The following is a 14933-nucleotide window of genomic DNA, read 5'->3' as shown; positions in this document are numbered from 1 at the left end:
TTGCGCCACCAGGGTCTCCTACTGACCAGGATTATGTTTGGAGAGTTACAGTCTGTGAACCATTTGTATATATTTCTGGAAATGTCTGATCTGGCCATAGGGGCATATAAAGTAGTCACATCCTGTTTGGATTACTGTAATGTATACTTTGTGGGGCTGCCTATGACGCATGCTTAGAAACTTTGGTTCAGAGGGCCACAGCCAAACTTTTTGCCCCTACTAGTCAAGGTTGGAAGTTTCCTCCTTATTTCAGCTTCACTGAACGGTTACGTTCTCAGCACGGTTATGTTGAATATTACCTCTCTGTTCACTTGTGTATGTGTCCCTGTTGAATTTTGGCAACCCTGTGAATAAAGGGTATCCCTTCCCCAATTCAGAGAGGGCCTACCTCACAATCTCTCGATGGTAACATGGCTTTCTTTGTGGCTCTTTCTCACCTTCCTCTCTTCCCCTTACACGTGTGTCACCTTTCTTTCCCAGTGACATCACAAAGGGCCACTTCACCTAGCAACAGTCAACCCAGTGACTTTGGAGAAGGCCACTTTACCTCACAGCAGATGTTATGGTACAGACAGAAAAACAAACAAGCAGACATACATTTGTACTTAAGCTTTTATATATATCCTAGTTTAAGTACCCGGCAATGATCAGGTTAGGTCTTGTAATGATAAACATAAAATGTATTAATTGTTGGGGTGTACCTATTAGAAAACGCAAAATATTATGGGTACACTAGAACACCCATCATCTGTTATTAATCCAACCATATCAGTATTCAAAGTTCAGATATAATGTTGGTTGGGTTCACAGTGTTATTTGTTTGTGGGTGAACTGCAATTTCCAGTATCTCAGATCAATTCCCCTCAAACTTTACCAGTATTCTAAATTAGCCATGTTGCAAAAGAACATGGGTATACTACAGCTCCCATCATCATCTGTTATTCCAACCACACCAGTATTCACAGTTTCCATAGTTGGGTCTGTGTGCTATGTTTGGTCCAGATCCGTCGTAGGATGGGTTCACAGTGCTCTCTGGATGCCAGTGAACTACAACTCCCAGAATCCAAGGTCAAACCCAATAGTTTTCAGAGTTGGCCATGTTGGTGCCAAGTTTTGTCCAGATCCATCGTCATTTGGGTTCACAGTGTTACTTGATTGTGGGTGAACTGCAATTCCCAGTATCGTAGATCAATCCCTCCAAACCCTACCAGTATTTAAAATTGGCCATATTGGGTATGTGTGCCAAGTTTGGTCTAGATCTATTGTTTGTGTTCGCAGTGTTCTTTGATTGCATGTGAACTACAGTTCCCAAAATTGTGGGTCAATCCCCATCAAACCCCTCCAGTATTCAAAGTTATCCTTGTTGGATGTGTGCCAAATTTGACCTAGATCCGTTGTCGGCTGGGCTCAGAGTGATCTCTGGCTATTGGTGAACTATAACTCCCAGAATCCAGGGACAATCCTCCCCAAAGACCTCCAGTATTTTCTGTTGGTCATGGAGGGTCTTTGGGCCAAGTTTGGTCCAGATCCGTTGTTGGCGGGATTTACAGTGGTTTCTGAAAGTGAGAGCCATCTTGGGAAATACATACAAATATATATACAACAAACAAACTTTGGCTTTTATTATATGCATACTAGCTAAACCCGGCCATGCTTTGCTGTGGTGTAGTCTGATATGAAATGAATGTGAAAGTAAATAAAAGTATTGTAGCAAACAGATTCACTGAGAAAACACATAATTCAATTCAGTTCCCTGCCTTATGTTGCTATGTGTATGTGGAATAAAAGGAAAGGAAGAAAAAAGAGATTTTTACCAAAATCATTGTTTATTGTAAAGCTAGTAGATTGACTGCATTTGTGGTTTGTCCGTTTTCTGCATAAACATAAAGATCAAATGGTTTCCCAACTCTGGAGCATCCGACGTATAATTGCCCATGAGAGAAGCAATTGTTTTCTAAATTCAGTCCGCACACTTGCAAAGATTGCCCCTACGCTTTATTGATAGTCATAGCGAATGCAAGGCGTATTGGAAATGGAAGTCAATGAAACTCGAACACCATGCCGGTCGGAATGAGTGGTATTTGTGGAAGTCTTTACCTTTATGAAGTCCAATCAGAATTGTTGTTTCAATTAGATTGTTCTTCAATTTTTTAACTAATTGTCTGACTGCATAATTTTGGCTGATTGATCTTTTGCAGTAAAATAATTGGCACTCCAATTTTTAAATTCAGAATGTGTGACGGTAATCCGGGTACATCGAGAGAATTAAGAAATTCAGTTGGAAAATTCACTGCTTCATTTTGGTTCATCACAGAGTCAATGAATTTGTATGTCACTGTTTCATCTCGGATTTTGTTTTCAATGATGTTGTTTATCTCGTGTATGTTGACATTTTAAGCTGCTAGAATGGCTATTCCGCTCAACCATGCATGATTTCGATAATTTGTTTCAATGTTTTGGAAAACCTTGTCTACTAATTCTTGTTTTGAATTCACGATGTTGCAGAAATTAGATGGGAAGGTGACTCTGTGTGCCGGGTTTGGTCCAGATCTGTTATTGGCTGGGTTTAGTGTACTCTGGATAAGGGTGGACTACAATTCCCATAATCAAGGTCAATGCCCACAAACTACAGCAGTATGTTCAGTTGGTCATGGGGGTCTCTGTGCCAAGTTTGTTCTCGGTCCATTGTTGGTGTAGTTTGCAAATTATTTGGATGCAGGTCAACTATAAATCCAATCAATCAAGGTCAATCTTCCCCAAACTTCTCCAGTATTTTCTGTTGGCCATGAGGAGTCTGTGTGCCACGTTTTGTCCAGGTCCATCACTTGTGTGAGTCTCAGTGGTCTGTTGAAGTTGGAGCTGAATCAGGTGAGGGTACGGCAAATCCCAACATTTGTGATCCATCCTCCTATCGGCACCAGGACGTGAAGTGGGTAATGTGGTGTCTGTGTGCCAAATATGGTCCAGGTCCGTCCTTCTGGTCCAGGTTGCAGTGGTCTGATTTGGGTGAAGGTACTGCAAATCCAATCATCTGTAGTTTGGTCAGGATGCTAGGGATGTCTTTCTCTGTAGATGGCACTAGCTGTTTTGAGCCTGTATAATTTCCTTCCAAGGAAAGGTTACATGTTCTCTTCCCTCTTGTCCTTGCATCTCCAGGCAAAGATCTTATGCAGTCAGACTTTCTGCACCCAACTGACTGCTGAGAATGGAGCTTGGATTGGTGCTATACTCTTTTCTGATGGCCTTTAAATTAGTTTGTAATTCAAGTGTATTTATAGTTTGTTTCATTATGTTTTGGCATATCATGTTTTGTCTGTGCCTATGTCTTAATCTTGAAGTCCAGAATCTGCAAGAAGCTGTGGGATAAAAATCAAATGAAACAAAACAAAATGGAGGCTTCTTATCAGACGGGGACCTTCACCTTGCTGATATAATGTACCAGTATTTATGTGATCCTTTGAATTGTGGCATGGCCTCAAAGGATGCAATGTGTTGTGTGCCTTCTAGGATTTTAAACTCCAAAACAAATAAAGTTGCAGTCCTATAAATACTTACTTGGAAAGAAGTCTTATAGACTGAGTAAAACTTACTTTTAAGTGGGTGCATGTAGAATTGCAATGCCAAGCAGCATTAGCAAGGTTTTTTTTTTTAAAAAAAAATGCCTGTTCAGTGCATTTTTTTAAAAAACCTTGCTAATGGAGATGTTCAGTGCATTAGTGGCCCCTTGATATTTGGTGAGATTTGGTTCCAGGACCCTCTGTACATACAAAAATCTATGGATGCTCAACTGAAATTAATGGCATAATAAAATACAACAGTTTAGTAAAATTGTGTCCCTTATGGAAAATCAAACTTTGCTTTATGGTGGCGGGGACGGTGTTTTCAAATGGTAGGTGGTTGAATTTGGATACGGAGATCAGATTCAGTTATAATTAACTGAAGACAGTTTTCTAAATGAATGGGGAGCTATTGAAAAATCGACTAATATGTTTTTAAAGAGCACATAAAGTACATATGCTAGAAAGAAATTGCCAGTGTGAGGTGTTACTCAGTATCATTGAAGTTTAATGATATTAGGTATAGAAACATTTTGATAAAACTAGTTATGGCAGCATTTGGATATACAGGCAGTCCCCAAGTTACGAACAAAATAGTTACGTTGATTTCTTCTTAAGTTGAATTTTTATGCAAGTCAGAACAGGTACATTTTTGAAGTGTAACTCCAGTCGTATATATATGTACTCTGGAAGCATATTGTTGGAAGAGTGTGTGTGTGTGTGTGTGTGTATAAGGTAAAGGTTTCCCCTGACATTAAGTCCAGTCGTGCCCAACTCTGGGGATTGGTGCTCATCTCCATTTCTAAGCCAAACAGCCGGCATTGTCTGTAGCCACCTCCAAGGTCATGTGGCTGGCATGACTGCATGGAATGCCGTTACCTTCCCACAGAAGCGGTACCTATTGATCTACTCAATATGCAGGAGCTCACTCCGCTCCCCAGATTTGAACCGCAAACCTTTCGGTCAGCAAGTTCTTCAGCTCAGCAGTTTAACCCGCTGTGCCACCGTATGTGTGTGTGTGTGTGTGTGCGTGTGTATATATACACACATACATACATAAATATATATACCAGTGTGTGTGTACATACACACACATACATACATATATATACTGGTGTGTGTGTGTATGTATGTATAAAAGCTTTGGGTAGCATAGGGAAGGGCTAACACACGCAATGTTGGTTTTGCTGTCTATGCCCCTGTTCAGAAGATTTCACTTCACTTTATGTCCATGTGAGAATTGGATTTTTTTATATAAAATTGGCTTGTGGAAACAAGGATTGGTGATGAAGCTTTAGTGGAAACACCTTTTCTGCAAGATAACTCTTTCAGCATTGAATTTATCTTCCTAGAGGTAGATTTCTCTCACTTCCTATTTTCTCACCACAGTTCTTAATTATGAGTCATTTGTAAGTCAGATGTTTGTAAGTTACGGACTGCCTGTAATATGAGGAATTGCAGGAGTCCCAGCTTCTTGAATTCTTGGAATGAAAGAAACCCAACAAAACACGAAGCTTTACTCAGTTTAAAATTCTAGTCCTAAATTAGTCCCACATCTTAAAGAATATTTGAAACCATGGTCCCTTCAGAAATGTTGAGTTATGAAGTTCTAGCTGATTTAATGTGTTAACTCTGCTTGGAACTAAAATTGAATTTGGGTCTCGGGTTTCTAAAAAGGAAGGAAAATAGCCATGGTAAGAGACAAGATGATAACCCAAATTAACATTTGTTTGCCTCAAGCAAGCTATTTGTGTTGCACATCTTGAGTTGTTATGAGCAAGAAGTATTAAGTAAATAAGTAGCTTCTAAGATCCTGCTGCTGTCTACCTGTCTTGCCTATTTGCATTTTCAATTCATAGCTGACAGTGCTGTTTTTAAGAACTGAGTCACTCGTAAACTTGCATATATGTTCTCAGGGCAAGTTGCAACAGACATAAGGTTTGACTCTGGATGTGTGTTTTCTAAGTAGATGGGAAAAAAGTCCGTATGAAGGATGAAACTTTTCCATCGACTGTCACAATACTATCTAAGTCCCAAACCAACAGCCAATTCAGATCAATTTTTATTTGGCTTTACAGCGTTAGAAGAGTTGGCCCAGTTTCAAGGGGGGAAAATCAATAATCCAAAGGAATGGTGTTGATAGGCAAACCCGAGTACAAATAAATGCATGTGTGCCACATCATGTCTGGATGGTGCGTGATTAGTATTGTTTATGTGTCTTCTTAAACCAAGAAGCACCACAGCAGTTAAGCCACTGCATTTAGATATTTAGAGAATTTTACCAAAGGTGTTGTTTTGTTTATAGAGTTCATGCCAGTTTATGTGGATTTCTGTTGGAACATACAAGTATTTCCAGAGGAGAATATCTTTGTAATTGAATTATTGTTTCAGAAGTATTTAGCATATTAAAGCTTCCAACTTAAATGCAGATTTATATATTGCAAGATATTGATGCCTTCTGGATGCCATAGACTCTGTCATACATTAAATTGACATTTTTTCATGGCCCTGTGAAAATCTTAAGATCTGAGGCCACGTCCATGAAAGTCTTCCACATCAAAAACAGAAGGAAAATGATTTTCACTAAGGCTTACCATTGTTTTGTGTAATTCAGCTGCATTTGAAGTCTTGAATATTCTAATCCTAAAGCTGAACATGCTACCATTATATGTAAAGCAGGCTTTCTACTCCAGGTTGTTTTCCCCCTCTACCCATATTCTGCATGTTTGTTTGTTTTTTAAAAACATAGTGGCAGGATTAGGGTTGCTGTCTTTCAGAAAAACTCTTGGTCACAAAGACAAGAAAATAAGTTAGTGGAAAAGTTTGGATGCATTCCAGTCAGTGTTCCACCCATCTATTACGGTCATCATAAGAAAGGGAGTGAATTACCCATATGCTTCCAGAGATACTTACTATTTTTTATACTGAACATTTGTATGTGTGCACATCAGTTGTGACCATTGTGGCAGTGAAATTTGCTATTGAGATTCATTTGAAACTGCTTAAGTAATATATCTGGTAATGAAGGTCTTATAAGAAGCCATTATCATTTTGTTTTGTTTTCAGATACCCAGAGTTAGCTGCTTGTATACATTTGGCATTTCCACATTGTGCTACATTAGCTATACATTCATGAACATGCTATGTTGATATGCAATGTTATGACTAAATGTGGCTTTATTGGATATTTTTCTTACTCATATTTAATACTTGCATTTAATTAACTAAAATTGTTTATGTGTTTTATGTTATTTATAAGTTGCATGGCATAACCTTTCTCTAGTCTCTAGTAAAGTACAGAAAACATAACAGCTGACCAGACCTGCTTAGTAGTGTGTTTCCCCGAAAATAAGACATTCCCTGAAAATAAGATCTAGTAGAGGTTTTGCTGTATTACCAAATATAAGACATCCCCTGAAAGTGAGACATAGGAGGAAGGAGCCGCTGCCACTGAGAAAGGTGCATGTAGTGCGAAGGAGAAGGAGAGAAAAGCATACACCTCCTTCTCGCCACACGTGCCTTCCTCAGCAGAGGAAGAGGGAGCCGTTGAGTACAAGAAAGGAATCATGAAAAAATAAGACATCCCCTGAAAATAAGACCTAGGAGGAAGGAGCCGCTGCCACTGAGGAAGGTGCATGTAGTGCGAAGGAGGAGAGAAAAGCATACACCTCCTTCTCGCCACACGTGCCTTCCTCAGCAGAGGAAGAGGAAGAGGGAGCCGTTGAGTACAAGAAAGGAATCATGAAAAAATAAGACATCCCCTGAAAATAAGACCTAGCACATCTTTGGGAGCAAAAATTAATATAAGACACTGTCTTATTTTCGGGGAAACACGGTATGCAAAGAGATCTTATAGCTCCTTAGAGACTCCATGAAAGAATGACATTGGTAGCATAAGGTTTGGTAGAATTAAGTTTACTTCCTCATATGCTGAGGAAGTAGACTTATGATACATCTACACTGCAGTTTGATACCACTTTAATTGCCATAGCTCAATGCTATTGAATCCAGGGAGTTGGTGAGGCACGAGCACTCTTTGCCAGAGGAAGTTAATGACTTTGCAAAGATAAAGCTCTCGTGATTCCATAGTATTGAGCTATGGCAATTAAAGTAGTAACAACCAGCATTAATTTTACAATGTAGATCAGGTATCCACAAACTACGGCTGTCCAACTCTTTGGGCCTCCAACTCCCAGAATTCCTGAGCATTGAACAAGTTGAATAGGGTTTCTGGGAGTTGGAGGCCAAAACAACTGGAGGCCACAGTTTGAAGATGCCTGGTGTAGATGCACCTTCATACTACCAACTGTTCTCTCAGATAGTCTCTAAGGGGCCATAAAATCCCTCTGTGTACTGATATTCCAGAGTAATATGGCTTTGTCTTTGAATTCAGACCTACTTTAGTAGGGAGGAGGCTGCCATGTGAAAGCTGGCTTTTTTGGCGGCTATTCTTATCTCCATAGTGCAAAATTGTAATCGTTTATGGTATACATAGATAACCCTTCTCTATTTTAGCAACGTTGCTTAACAAAGTAACCTCACTGGTCTGACTTGAAAATAATGCTAATGTCAGTACTTACATATAGCCACTAGACTTTATCTGAAGCTGCCACACTAGAGGTTTTAACTATCTTGCTAGAGAAGGCCTGATTCAGCATACTGAGAAGTAATATATTTATTTGGTTGGAGGATTCAGCAAAAGCATCCTGAACATCTATAGAAAAGCATAATTGTTCCTGAGTGATTAACCCAGCTAAAATTTACTATAACAAGCTGGTGGAGGATTATTCAGTTATTATCTGTTTCAGTTCTGTTAGTGGACCAAGGAAAAGGCAAGTAAAATGCACAGTAAAGGGGGAGGCACTTCCAAATTTTGTTTAACATTGTACTGAGAAAGGAAAAATGAGTAATTCTCCCATAGTATAGGATGATGAATTGTATAGTATATAGAATTGCATTGTATACATGATGAACTACACAGATGGTAATGCTTCTGGTACATGGCCATACAGCCTGGAAAACTCACAGCAACCCAGTGATTCTGGCCATGAAAGCCTTCGACAACACATCAAACATCTCTATGCGGAGAAACTGTTCCAAGACACAGGGAGATTGGAAAAACTAAGGACCAGGAAAGCACATCTACTGTGCTCCCTGACTTTCCTTCTATGTTGCAGAGACACAGATACTGTCCCACAATTTCTTGCAGCTAAAAGGACTTTCAAAACACCACAGGCTCACCCCATAGGAGAAAATGCTTCTGGAACCATTCAGGCAGGAAAACTCATAGCAACCCAGTGATTCCAGCTATGAAAGCCCTCGACAACACAAGATAGTAATCATTTGTGAACATAGCCTATGTTGGGTGCCGAACCATGGCTGTAGGCTCTCATTTGCATAACCCAATTCACACAATAGTATGCAAGCTTCCATGTTCAAATACTTCAAGAATTTTATATACATTGAGGTAGGTATGATAAAAGTTAGCTTTCCCCCCCCCCCTTAAAATAAGAATAGCAACAGGTGTTGAGGAAGTTGGGAAAGGTTCATTGTCTTTCCTTTGACCAGGCCATACTGATTGCTATGTTTTTTTTTTAAGCTAAGCTTGTTCCTTCAAGTTTGATTTCATTCTTTACAAGAACACTCTTCTTTTGACAGGCAAAGCGAAGGCTGGAACTAGGAGAGAGTGGACAGCAATTTCTCACTGAAGGATTAAGGACACCAAAGGGGAAAGGAAGAGCTGCAACTAGAAGTCCAGATAGTCCAAGAAGTAAGGAATCTTTGGTTATTTATGTGGAAAAGTGTGGTAGATATTTTGAGTCTTAGATAAAAGAAAAGGAAAAAATAATCTCTTCCAAAGGACTGTAGTATATTTTGTAGTTACTTTCTTCTGACCTGGTTTAATAAAAATAATGACATTGCATATCATACCACAATTCCTCTGTTATCCTATGTCTGTGAGAATAAGTGAAATGAGTCTTAGTACACTGAACCATTGGTTTACTGTAATGAAATAGTATAACCAGCACTTTGAGGACTCTGGTAAGCTGTAAAAAACTCCTAGTTGTGCTAAATATTTGATATTCTGCTCATACCGAGTTTAAACTGCCTGTTATATATAAATCAGCTTCAAAGTTTCAGGTTGGTGAACAAAGACATGGATGGAAATCTGGGTTGAAGGAGCTAGCTGGCTTCCTCAAGGGGACAGGCTTGGGTTGCTTGCTGAACTTAGATTTATAATCCTCACATTTTCTAATTCTGCAACAATAGGACCCCACACTGTTTTTTTTTTTTTTGTTGAAAGGTTGAAAGTAAGATTCAACAAATTTTATACCACCACATAGTAATATGTTTTTCAGTGTCTTACAAAAACCCTCAAAAAGTTACTGTAGGAATTGTTATGCTGAATGATAAAAGAACAGTTGTTTGGTGGTTATAATTAATCAGTGTATTCTAAGTGGTTCCCAATCTTTGTTTCTCTGAATATTTTGGACTTTAACTCCCACAATTCCTAACAGCTGGTATGTTGGCTGGGATTTCTGGGAGCTGAAGTGTAAAACACTTAGAGGACCAAAGGTTGGAACCTACTGTTCTGAAAGAAGAATTTATGACATTTTATGAGCTTTTATAAGCAATTATACAACCATTATTTCAAGGAACACCTCTCCATACATGCACTTGTCTGAGGTTTAAGACCTGCTGGAGTAGCCCTCCTCTTGTGTTTCACCAGACAGAGCATGTTTTTTAACACCTTCTAAGCCCTTAAATATTACATTATTTTATGTTATTCTAATGCACGTTTGATCTGTAATGCATGTGACTGAGTGTACATGTGCAAGAAAGACTCCAGATGATACATGCAGAAAGAGGGTTCAAAGTTCTGTGAAACAATCAGTGAGATCCGAAAATGAACATTTTTTGAAACAAGCCACGGCAGTATCCATGTTGTGTGATTATAGGTTCAGACATAAGAAGAAGCCACAAACTGGCTTACGGTTGGGTATGAACCTGGTCTTTGTATTGATTGTTTAAATGAACTGCTGTTTCAATATCAGAATTGCTGTGATGTAAACTTTTTTCTTCCAGCTCCCAAATCTCCTTCAGAAAAGACACGGTATGATACATCTCTTGGTCTCCTTACGAAGAGGTTTGTTCAGCTTCTGAGCCAGTCTCCAGATGGTGTTGTAGATTTGAATAAAGCAGCAGACGTCCTTAAGGTACAAAAAAGAAGGATTTATGATATCACCAATGTTCTGGAAGGCATCCATCTCATTAAGAAAAAATCCAAAAACAACATTCAGTGGATGTAAGTATCACAGCCCTGTATACTTATTGCATCTGGGAATATTGCATGCCTTCAAATTTCACCTTCATATTTTTGATGAAATGTTTTCATGAGCTAAATTGTTGCCTCTTTTGGCCATATTATTACACACATGCTTGGGAATGTGGACGAGTTGATGTGAGATTGTAATTAGTGGGATCAGAGAAAAATGCAATCCAAAAGTATACATAATGAACATGACCTTATTGTGACCCTTCCAGTAATGCTATTCTTAATAACTACAGTTATTGAGAAGTGACACAAACATACTTGCATTAATAATCTGACATTATCTTGAACTTCTTGTTGAATTCTTGTTTAGCTATCTTTACATTTGTCAGGGTCAACGGGGTTACTATCTTGTGGGTAGAAATAGTGCTCTCCAAAGCTGAAGTGCTCCTTTATGAATATTTCCATGGGTTCTGTGACTGGAGATGTGAATTATGTTACCATTTCTACTTCGGTAACTTCGATGTAGAATTCAGTAATTTCATCCATAATAATCTGGGGTTCATGTACCTGCTTATCTTCTATCACCATAATTTTCCAGCATGTGGCTTGTTGCAGTCATTGCAGGACAAGGAGTCAGTGTCTATACAACAGAATAAAGGGACACAAATCTGGCATTTGAAACAACAATATTTTAAAACCATTAGTTGGACAAATTGTCAATGTCTTTAAAGCAGCCGTTGTTGAGCAAAAAGCTTCAGAGACAGATGCCAGAGTTCATGGGGAGATTGCAAGGGGTGGAAAATCATCACCTTTCTGGTTCTGCTGATACAAACAATTCAGTCAGCAAAATGACCTACTATTTGACCCTGCCTTATTGTTCAGTATTTTAGTTCAACTAGGGAGTCCTCCATAGCTCATGCTCTTAAGCACAGTATTTCAAAAAGGTTTGATTGCCTCTGATCCAGAAAGGCAATTCTTATGGAAAGAAATATCAACAAGGAAATCACTTACAGACTTTATTTTATCGGTTCTCACTTTTCTCTCACAAATGGGATCCAAGTCAGCTTACACTAATATTCAATAAAAGTATATAATCAAAACACAAAACACAAAATAGAATTAAATTAACCATTAAAAGTTAACTAGATTAAATTAACATTTTATAATAACTAGAACAGCTTTTAAAAGCATGCAGTTCAATAAACATAACTGTTAAAAAGCCATTCTCTCAAGCAAGTGGTCATTTGACAAGTTTTGCCTGAATAATTTTTTTGCAGAGAATGGTCCAGCCCAGCTTTCCTTGGTAGGGAGTTTTAGGGAACTGTAAGAATACTTAGCTATATCTATGCATTGGTCATATACTATTTGTATTAAACTTGGTTCAAAATAATTATGTTAAGAAGGAAGGACATGCTTTTCTTAATGTGGAGTTTTGTCTTACTGCCCTGTTTCTGTATCCAAGTGGAGGAGGATTTTGCAGAAATTCAGAAAAATAAAATATGCAGAAATGAAATCTTAAAGAGCAAAATGGAAATAAGAGCAAAAGTTTTTGTGTACTCTGTCACTCCTCAACTGAAAGCTTCAACTAAAAAGCTTCTTAATGAATGCTTAGCCTTATGTATTGGGATGGTAATTCTTTCAAAAGGAAGTCAGAAAAGGATAGACAGAGGCTAGAAACCTTTCTGTGCAAAATTAAGGAAAATCGTGTTGGCTTTTAAAAAATGGTTATATATGTCTATATATATACTAGCTGTGCTCGACCACACGTTGCTGTGGCGAAGTATGGTGGTATGGGAAATAAAGTATTGAGAAATTGGTGGTAGTTAAGGTAAAGGGTAAAGGTTTTTCTCTGATATTAAGTTCAGTCGTGTCTGACTGTGGGGGTTGGTGGTCATGTCCATTTCTAAGCCGAAGAGCTGGCGTTGTCCGTAGACTCCTCCAAGGTCATGTGGCATGACTGCATGGAGCGCCGTTACCTTCCCGCTGGAGAAGTACCTATTCATCTATTCTCATTTGCATGTTTTTGAACTTTAGGGTTGGCAGAAGGTGGGGCTAATAGTGGGGGCTCTGTCCGTTCCCCCAATTCAAACCTGCGACCTTTTGGTCCAGAAGTTCAGCACTCAGTGGTTTAACACGCTGCGCCATCAGGGGATATTATTTCGTCAAGGTTGTGAATATACAATATTTCTGATTGGTTTTTTTTGTCTGTTGGAGGCAAGTATGAATGCTGCAATTAGGCAAAATGATCAGCATGTAATGGCCTTGCAGCTTTAAAGCCTGGCTGTTTCCTGCCTGAGTGAATTTTTTGTTGGGAGGTGATAGCTGGCCCTAATTGTTTTGTGTTTGGAATTCCCTTGTTTTCAGAGTGGTGGTGTTTGCGATGTTTTATGTGCTTCTAATATCTGTGGCCATCAGAAAATAGAGGATTTGCCAGACTTTGGTGATGGGAATACTTTGTTGGGAGGTGTTAGCTGGCCTGATTGTTTCCTGTGTGGAATTCCCCTGTTTTCAGAGTGTTGTTCTTTATTTAGTGTTCTGATTTTAGAGATTGTATTGTTCTGTTTTATTATACCACAGTAATTTTTTATATATTCTGATTTTAGTGTTTTTGAATTCTTGGAGTCAGATTGTATTCATTTTCATGGTTTACAGGAACATAATAATAATAATAATAATAATAATAATAATAATAATAATGATAATAATGATAATAATGATAGTAATAATAATGACTTTGGTAATACACAGTGCTTCACTCCCTTCTCAGCTTCCTTTCTGGAAGAATCCTTTCTTGGGAGATGTTAGCTGGCCCTGATTGTTTCCTTTGTGGAATTCCCAATTTCCCTGCTTTCAGAGTGTTGCTCTTTATTTAATGTCCTGGTTTTAGAGATTATATTGTTCTTTATTATTCTACCACAGTAATTATTTCATATTACAGTAGAATCTCACTTATCCAACATTCGCTTATCCAATGTTCTGGATTATCCAATGCAGCCTGCCTTTTAGTAGTCTATGTTTTTGTAGTCAGTGTTTTAAATTCATTGTGATTTTGGGTGGTAAATTTGTAAATACAGTAATTCCTACATAGCATTACTGCGTATGGAACTACTTTTTCTATCAAATTTGTTGTATAACATGATGTTTTGGTGCTTAATTTGTATAATGATTACCTAATTTGATATTTAATCTGCTTTTCCTGAATCCCTTCTTATTATCCAACATATTCACTTATCCAACGTTTTGCTGGCCTGTTTATGTTGGATAAGTGAGACTCTACTGTATATTTATAATCTTATATTATCTGCTTAGAACTGGATTATATGAGGCCCCTTCTACACAGCTGTATAAAATGCACACTGAAGTGGATTATATGGCAGTGTGGAGTCAAGATAATCCAGTTCAAAGCAGATAATATAAGATTATAAATGCGTTATATAGCTGTGTGGAAGGGCCTTGAGTCTACACTGCCATATAATCCAGTTAAAATCAGATAATCCGTATTTTATAGGCAGTTTGGAAGAAGCCTAAGTGAGGCCTAACTCTGCCTGTCCCCTGGGCTGAGTGGGTTGCTAGGAGACCAAGTGGGCAGAGCTTAGCCTTCTAACTGGCAGCAATTGGATAAAAACGATTATTCCTCTCCCTCTAATTAGCACTTTGTTTTTCTTTTATTTTTTGTTGTATCAACCTAGAGGCGTGGATGAGGGGTTGTGCTGTCAATTTTCGAGGTTGTGGGTGTTTAGTTTTGTTGTTTTGTCTGCTGCTGTTATATATATAGAAGATAGATAAATGTTCTGTCCGCTTGTGTGTATATATACATATATCTATATCTATCTATCTATCTATCTATCTATCTATCTATCTATCTATCTATATTCACACTTTATTTATATTCCACTCTATCTCCCTGAGGGGACTCAGAGCTAATTACAGAATGCATATATGGTAAACATTCACCATTACACAATTAACAACAAAGACAGACAGTACATAGACAGAGGCAAGGCTTCCGACTTTTCATCTCTGGCATCTGGAGGCTCAACTCGGCCGTGGGGAGGTGCTGTTCCGTTTTCCACGCCAAGGAAGCTGTTACCATGGACGCC

General features: G+C 38.5%; 1 protein-coding gene across 2 annotated transcripts in view; it reads left to right on the top strand.

Moving 5' to 3' along the window:
• Positions 1–14933, top strand: part of e2f3 (E2F transcription factor 3) — a 35631-nt gene that overhangs the window by 13348 nt on the left and 7350 nt on the right. For both annotated transcript variants that reach the window (XM_062980663.1, XM_062980664.1), the window contains exons 2-3: positions 9216–9327; positions 10644–10863. In XM_062980663.1, the coding sequence (XP_062836733.1) occupies positions 9216–9327; positions 10644–10863 (332 nt within the window). The remainder of the gene's footprint in view (positions 1–9215; positions 9328–10643; positions 10864–14933) is intronic.

This window comes from Anolis carolinensis, chromosome 4, assembly GCF_035594765.1.
Source record: "Anolis carolinensis isolate JA03-04 chromosome 4, rAnoCar3.1.pri, whole genome shotgun sequence".
Taxonomy (NCBI): Eukaryota; Metazoa; Chordata; class Lepidosauria; order Squamata; family Dactyloidae; genus Anolis; species Anolis carolinensis.
The sequence above is the reverse complement of the archived record's forward strand: the minus strand, read 5'-3'. Positions and strand labels throughout refer to the sequence as shown.